Source organism: Mobula hypostoma, chromosome 2 (assembly GCF_963921235.1).
Source record: "Mobula hypostoma chromosome 2, sMobHyp1.1, whole genome shotgun sequence".
In the NCBI taxonomy this organism is placed as follows: Eukaryota; Metazoa; Chordata; class Chondrichthyes; order Myliobatiformes; family Myliobatidae; genus Mobula; species Mobula hypostoma.
Genome location: NC_086098.1, coordinates 195,066,853 through 195,075,251, shown reverse-complemented (window position 1 = coordinate 195,075,251; position 8,399 = coordinate 195,066,853). Strand labels below are relative to the sequence as shown.

General features: G+C 36.6%; 1 protein-coding gene across 6 annotated transcripts in view; it reads right to left on the bottom strand.

Moving 5' to 3' along the window:
• Positions 1-313: 313 nt before the first annotated feature.
• Positions 314-8,399, bottom strand: part of oprl1 (opiate receptor-like 1) — a 130,449-nt gene continuing 122,363 nt past the window's right edge. For all 6 annotated transcript variants that reach the window (XM_063030688.1, XM_063030663.1, XM_063030697.1 and 3 more), the window contains 2 exons: positions 5,648-6,003; positions 314-2,300 (listed from right to left, as the gene is read on the bottom strand). In XM_063030688.1, coding sequence (XP_062886758.1) covers positions 1,780-2,300; positions 5,648-6,003 — 877 coding nt within the window. In that variant the 3' untranslated portion in view covers positions 314-1,779. The remainder of the gene's footprint in view (positions 2,301-5,647; positions 6,004-8,399) is intronic.

Sequence of the window (8,399 nt, the reverse complement as noted above, 5' to 3'; positions counted from 1 at the left end):
GATTACCTATATTATGTTCCATTGAGATTAATTAACGTTCCAATTTTCAAGTGCCTTAGGTTTCTTGTAGCACTGTAACAGCAGAAATGAAGACATCCTTTCCTATGTTTGTCTCCTTTGAACTGGGTTTCAACAACCTACCCAAGGAATTTTCTGCAGCTTCCTTAAGTCAGAAGCAATTCTTGTATGTGCACCAGTGATTGAGAGCTTTCCATCAAACAATATTCCTTAAGTTTAGTGTGAGTTTTACCATAGTATTGACTATCAAATAAAGAGTTAATTAAGCATATTTATAGCTTTTATTTATTGTTGCAAGAGACAAATATGAGTTCAACATCAATACATTTTCAATTTACTGCAGTGTATAATTTCAATAACAACAAATATTTTGGAATATTCTGGCATCACAGATGACACGGCTCAGCTTTAACTTGGAGATGTACATACAGTCAGACAAAACAATTCTTGAATCTTGGCTAAGTTCAATTAACAGATAAATACACAATTGCATTATGACGACTAATACACATAATTATTAACATAAAATACTTTTTACATAATTAGTGCACCTATTGCAAAATAATTGTACAAAGCTCTTTGAAAATGTTTAGCTATGAAAATAAGTTCCTCAATGGAAATTATTAGAAACATTTATACAACATTCAAAATTAATCTCAAAAAAGTATAATGTGATTATAGAAATGACCATCTGCAGAGAATGATTAAATGGTGATTTGAATGACCAAAGCCTGAAATTACATTTTGAATTATTTATAAATGTTTAATATGCTCAAATTTCATTTCCTATATCTGATATTTTTAAGGTCTGTGAACCAGTTATATACAGGAAATACTGATTATGAAATAGCAAAAAGATGAAGTTGATATGGAATTGTTTACAGAGACTGATATTAAACCCTGTAAGTGTATTCACTGCCCATAAAGATATGCTCTAAACATTAAAATAATATTTTTATACTCAGTAATCATCTATTCCACTTTACAAATGTGTTTAAGTAGAAACTGGTAAAAATGAATATTGGACTATTATATTGGAATGTGGTTCATGCTGCAAGCATTAAAGTTGCATCTTTTGTAAACAATCACAAATAAAGGTAAAGTTCAAACTTACACTATTATATGATTCTTTGAGTACCTCATGCCCTGCAATAAAAAGTTTTATTACAATTGAATAAATATAATTTATGTTTCATATAAATAATTTTACAATTTTATTTTCTCTTATGCTTTAGGTATTTTAACTTGGGTCATAAGCATCCAAAAATATTAAATTTTTCAAGTCTTTTTTAAAGTTAATTCATCTGTAACTGTAATAACTTTTTAATATTATATTTATAAAGCCAGACATTGCTCTTAATTACTTGTTCCCATACGATGAAATGATCAGTATATTTCAGTAGCATGCAATAAATTTAATTTTTTATATATATACTACATCTGACAATTAAATGAAATATTGATCGCCCAAAGATTTGCTTAAAGTTATTAGTGGAGAGTGTGACTTGTCTGAAAATTTGAAATTTGAACTAATATGCCTGTTTATATTTTTGTTAATTTTTCGTATCAATTACTGCAATTTTTCAATGTCTGAAATTCATCTTTTTATTAGTTGTTTTCTTTTAAGAACCAGTTCTTAATTTATTTGAGCTAGAATTGCAGCAGTAGTATTTATTTCAAAGGCCTATAGTTTGGGTCATCTCCATATTTGATTATTTTGTTCTTCTGATGGCCAACAGCTGAAATTGCCCCCATTTCTAGTCATGCAGCATTTTCATTGCCATCTGTATTCTTACATGAGAGTGCAATGCCCTTTGTGATACTTCTCATTCCATTTGATGTCTTAAGTTCTGATTTAAGAGCAGAGGGAAAGCAAAATTCTTTGAAACATCTTTTGAAATTTTCATCCAGAAAGGCATAAAGGACGGGATTGAGGCTGCTATTGGCATAGCCAAGGGCAACACAAAAATGCCAGCTTGGCATAATAGTTAAAATTTCACGATTACACACAGCTTGCACTAACACTAGAACATGGACTGGAGTCCAACAGATAATGAAGACGGCAACAACCACCAAGACCATTCTTGTGATTCTGCGCAGGTTCCTGTCCTTCTCCTTTGATCCGGAAAGCACGCGCACTCTTCTCAACCGCCTGAGCATTAATGTATAGCAAATAGTTATGACAACAACTGGGATGACAAAAGAGAAGAAAAACACAGCAATCTCAATTATAGGCTTCCAGTAACTGTGGGGCTGAGGATGAACCAAAAGGCATTCAATTTCTGAAAGAAAAGGAACAAGTAAAACGTATTAACATTTGAATATTATCACATCTATTGCAGTAAGCTTGCAAGTGTTTTGCAATAAGCTTGCATGTTGGCAGGGGTGCAATGGTAGCATAGTGGCTGGTGCGATGCTGTCACAGCTTGGGATGTTGGAGTTCGAAATCAATTCCAGCAGCAAGTGTAAGAGGTTGTGTGTTCTCCCCAGGAGCACGTGGGTTTTCTCCGGATGTTCCGTTTTCCTCCCACAGTTCAAAGGCATTCTGGTTAGTATGTTAATTGGTCATTGTAAATTGTCCTGTGCTAAGGCTAGGGTTAAATAGTGGGTTGCTGGGTGGTGTGGTTTGTTGTTCTTTGCTTTACCTCTAAATAAAATTTAAAATAAATGTTGAATTATTATTTGATACACTAAGTGATTAAATATGAAGGGACAAGTTCAAGCATAATCAGGCCTAATTAACTGAGAGTTAACTCAAACAGAAAATGAATATTTTATTCAGTCTGCATTCTAAAGTCACACTGTTTATGTTATGTCTAATTTATCCCATTTTCGTACTTGTTGTGGAAACTGTCATTATAAATGTGTCATGCTGTGACTGTACTCTCAGGCCATTCACTAAGCAAGTTTGTTCAGTGATCAACCAAATTATGTTGAGCAGAAGACTCTAGGTTCTCAATTAAAATTTTTGCCTTAAGCTATCTGACCCTAGTAAGGTTGATAGCTAAGAGGTGCTAGCAGGCACAAATCACACAAATGCTACAGAATAAGTCCATGCTAATTTTGTGCAAGATAACTTCATTTATCACACATTCCCAGCTTTATTCCATAACTCAGCAATATTTTTTCATTCATTTTTTAAAAAATTCTTTTTTTCTTTGAGTCCAGTGTTTGAATCTGCCTCCACTACTCACACTCTCCCAACATTGTACTCCAGATCCTAGTCACTCACAATGCCAATCAAATTAGAAAAAGGAATATTACTCAGAGATTGTATGTTTAATTAAGACCATAAGATATAGGAGCAGAAGCAGGCCATTTGGCCCATCGATTCTGCTCCGCCATTCAATCATGGGCTGATCCAATTCTTCCAGTCATCCCCACTCCCCTGCTTTCACCTCATACCCTTTGATGCCTTGGCTAATCAAGAACTTTTTATCTCTGCCTTGAATACACCCAATGACTTGGCCTCCACAGCCGCTCATGGCAACAAATTCCACAAACTTGCCACCCTCTAACTAAAGTAATTTCTCCATATCTCAGTTCTAAACGGACGTCCTTCAATCCTGAAGTTGTGCCCCCTTGTCCTAGAATCCCCTACCATGGGAAATAACTTTGCCATATCTAACCTGTTCAGGCATTTTAACATTCAGAATGTTTCTATGAGATTCCTCCTCATTCTCCTGAACTCCAGAGAATACAACCCAAGAGCTGCCAATATTCCTCATGCATTAACCCTTTCATTCCTGGAATCATTCTCGTGAATCTTCTCTGAACCCTCTCCGATGCCATTATATCCCTCCTAAAATAAAGGAGCCCAAAACTGCACACAATACTTCAAGTGTGGTCTCATCAGTGCCTTATAGAGCCTCAACATCACATCCCTGCTCTTATATTCTACACCTCTAGAAATGAATGCCAACATTGCTTTCCCCTTCTTCACAACCGACTCAACCTGGAGGTTAACCTTTAGGGTATCCTGCACAAGGACTCCCAAGTCCCTTTGCATCTCTGCATTTTGAATTCTCTCCCCATAAATAATAGTCTGCCCGTTTATTTCTTCCACCAAAGTGCATGACCATACACATTCCGATATTGTATTTCATTTGCCACTTCTTTGCCCATTCCCCTAAACTATCTAATTGGCTCTTACCTTGCTAAGCAGCCTCATCACCTTGTCAAAGGCCTTCTGAAAATCCAAGTACATCACGTCTACAACATCTCCTTTGTCTACCCTGCTTATAATTTCCTCAAAGAATTGCAGTAGGTTTGTCAGGCAGGATTTTCCTCTCAGGAAACCATATTGGCTTTGGCTTATCTTGTCATGTGCCTTCAGGTACTCTGTAATCTCATCCCTAACAATCGATTCCGACAACTTCCCAACCATTGATGTCAGGCTAATAGGTCTATAGTTTCCTTTCTGCTGCCTCCCACCCTTCTTAAATAGCAGAGTAACATTTGCAATTTTCCAGTCATCTGGTACAATGCTAAAATTTTCGATTCTTGAAAGATCATTGTTAATGCTTCCGCAATCCCTCCAGCTACTTCCTTCAGAACCCGAGGGTGCGTTCCATCAGGTCCAGGAGATTTATCCACCCTCGAACCATTAAGCTTCCTGAGCATCTTCTCAGTCGTAATTTTCACTGCACAAACTTCACTATTGGAATGGCTGCCATTGCTGAAAATATTTACCTACAGGAAAACATAATCATCCTGGGCTATGATTTATGGCAAATATATTGTTCATACACAATATAGATCATTGTAAATACTGTATATAATGCCAGCAAAGTTGTGATGCTAAAAGAAATCTCCGTCAAGCTCCCTGTGTACTAAACATCCTTAGACCAAAAATACCCCAGATTAGATACATATTAGGTCTATGCATGATGCTCTGGATTTCCAGCATCTACTGAATCTTGTATTTACATATTAAATCTGTTTACTGCACTTTTCCAATTAGTTCTTCAACCTCTAGACTGCATCCATATCTGAATCAATGTGATATTTTCACTCCCTGACCAGCTAATGGAGCAATCTTCATATTTACTATTTACTTATTTAGGGACAAATCCTCCCAGCCCAACAAGCCACACTACCCAGCAATCCATCTATTTAACCCTGGCCTAATCACAGGACATTTTACAATGACCAATTAATCTTCTAAACAATGTCTTTGGACTCTGGGAAGAAACTGGAGGACCTGGAGGGTTCTTCCACACAAGGGAAGAAAATACAAACTGTCTGGCTGAGGGTGCCAGATTTGAACTCTGAACTCTGATGCCCTGAGCTGCAATAATGTCGTGCTAACCATTACGTTACCTTGGTGCCCTATCCCTAATAATTTTTCCTGGGTGCTTTTCTCCTCACATTCCATCAATTGAACCACTCTACTAACCCAATCATTATTAAATTGTGGGAGGACAACTGGAGCACCTGGATTGACCACTATGGTCACAGGGAGTAGATGGAAACACCATATGAACAGCAACAAAGATCATGGTTGAACCCAGATCATTGGAACTTTCAAGCAGTAACACTCTGTAGATCATCAGTAATGTTAGTAAAGGTATACTTTTTTTAATATTACATACATCTCGGTGTATGGTGATATTTTGTTGTGACTTACCCTTATTTTCGGTGTCAGCTGATCCCATGATCATTGCTGGTATTCCAATTACAGAAGCAAATACCCAGATGCACACATTGACAACCTTGGCATTGAAGGGTGTTCGCATATCTAATGCTTTAACAGGGTGACAGACAGCAATATACCGATCGACACTCATCACTGTCAGAGTTAGGATACTGGTGAACATGTTGTAGTAGTCAATTGAGATTGCTAATTTACAGACAATATTTCCAAAAGGCCAGAATCCCAGGAGTGCATCAGTTGCTTGGAAAGGTAATGTTATTAATTCTAAAGCATCTGCAAGTGCAAGATTGAATATATATATATTTGTTGCTGTCTTCATCTTGGTATATCTGTAAGAAATGAACCTTATGAAAGTTGGAGTTTTACTTGGAACTTAACCAGCATAATTGAACATATGATCAGATTTATACATCACATTTATTAAAGATATTGAAACTTTGCTGTCATAAATACACAATCCATTCTGCAATTTTTACATTACAAATGAGATATTAATCCAGCAGAGAGTACTGATGGCACAATGACAAAATCATACAATTTCCACCTCAATAATTTACAGAAAATTGCCACCTAATTATGTTTTGTTTGTTGTGAAAAGACTATTACAGAAGCAATTGTTCTGGTACTATATTTTGTTGAAAGGCTGGTCCATTGCTTGACTTCTTACATCTAGTACAATGCATTCCAGTGAACAACAATGTAATAATTGCACAGATGAATCACTCCATGGCACAAACAAGAATGATTGTATCTACTTGCAAATGAATTGATAGTTCTTTGGGGAAAAAAACTATCTGCTTTCTTACTAAGTTAAAATCAAAAATATGTCAGTGCAGGAAGTGGTTATTCATTCAATTACTCCTGAACCAATGCAACTCTTCTAAAGGAGCAATTTCATTCCTTTGTTTTCTCAAACCCTTTTTTCCAAATATTTTCACATTAAATTTCTTTAATTTGTATTATGACTACAGGGTTCTATTGCTCCATACATTTTCTATGTTACAAGAATTTCTTCTGGATTTCCTCTTCACTCTTCCATTGAGAATCCCAGGCATAAGGACTTGAAGGGTAATGTGGACAAGATGTCACAGTGGTTCCGGGATGCCAATAGAGTTCTGATAGGGTGAAAATTATATCTAGAAATTCAGTGCCTTTAAAATTGGTTGACAGCAAGTGAAACATCCAAATTCAGCAGTCTTCAGTGAAATGCCGAGATGCAACACTGAGCGTCATAGGAAGTCATTCCTGCCTGTGGCCATCAAACTTTACAACTCCTCCCTTGGAGGGTCAGACACCCTGAGCCAATAGGCTGGTCCTGGACTTATTTCCTGGCATAATTTACATATTACTATTTAATTATTTATGATTTTATATAGCTATATTTATACCCTATTCTTGGTTGGGGCAACTGTAATGAAAATCATTTTCCCTTGGGATCAATAAAGTATGACTATAAACACCAAACAGCATGATGGGCATCATAAAACTTGCGGCGCCTTAGAATTAAAAAAACAAGCTATAATAGTTTACCTTATTACTAAAGCTTTTCCTCCCATCACATAAAATGAAATCTTGTTTGAAACTCTTATTACACAAAAAATGCATCAATAGAACAGCAAAACAGCTCACATTACAGTACTATTGCCATTAACATCTGAATGGTAATGGAACAACATATTTTAGTTTATGAATGCTTAAGCTGCAGAAAATACCATCACATGAGCTGAAGCTGACACATGACTAATTTTGATGAAAATGATCTACAAACGTATAAATGCTGATCTCATAGCAGTATTATGAAACCCACTTGCTATGATTGATGATTGTTTTTCCATAAAATTGTTTGTACCATACCTATTAATGTCAGGATTAACCTGAAGTAAAGAGTACATGAGTGATTTAAATAAAATAAATTCAGTCAGTTTTCAACCGTACACACAATGCTGTATTGTACAAACAAATTGCCCTTGAACATTGGGAAATGTATGGCCAGCAGTATCTACGGAAAGGTTTAAACAGTCCACGTTTTAGGCTGAGACTCTTCATTAGGAGTCCTGATAAAGGATCTTGGCCTGAAACGTTGACTGTTTACTCCTTTCCATTGATGCTGCCTGACCTGCTGAGTTCCTCCAGCATTTTGTGTGTGCGCTTTGGATTTCCAGCATCTGTGGATTTTCTCATGTCAGTGATAGGGAAATGCTTCATAGTGGGGGCAGCATGGTAATGTAGTGGTTCGTACAATGCTTTATAGTATCAGCAACCCAGGGTTCAATTCCCGTCACTGCCTTTAAGGAGTTTGTACGTTCTCCCCATAACCACATGGATTTCCTCTGGGTGCTCCCGTTACCTCCCACAGTCCAAAGATATACTGACTGGTAGGTTAATCGGTTATTGTAAATTGTTTTGTAATTATGCTGGGATTAAATCAGGGGATTGTTGGGCAAGTGGCACAGCCTGAAGGTGGTGTGCGGCCACTTCAGTAATGATATCTGTTATCTGTCAAGTCGGAGACCATGCACAATTCTGATTTGATGGAGACAGACGTGATTAGATTAAATTATGAGGACACGCAGTCCTCTTTTATTGTCATTTAGTAATGCATGCATTAAGAAATGATACAATATTCCTCCGGTGTGATATCACAAAACACAGGACAGACCAAGACTGAAAAAACTAACAAAACCACATAATTATAACATATAGTTACAATGGTGCAACAATACCA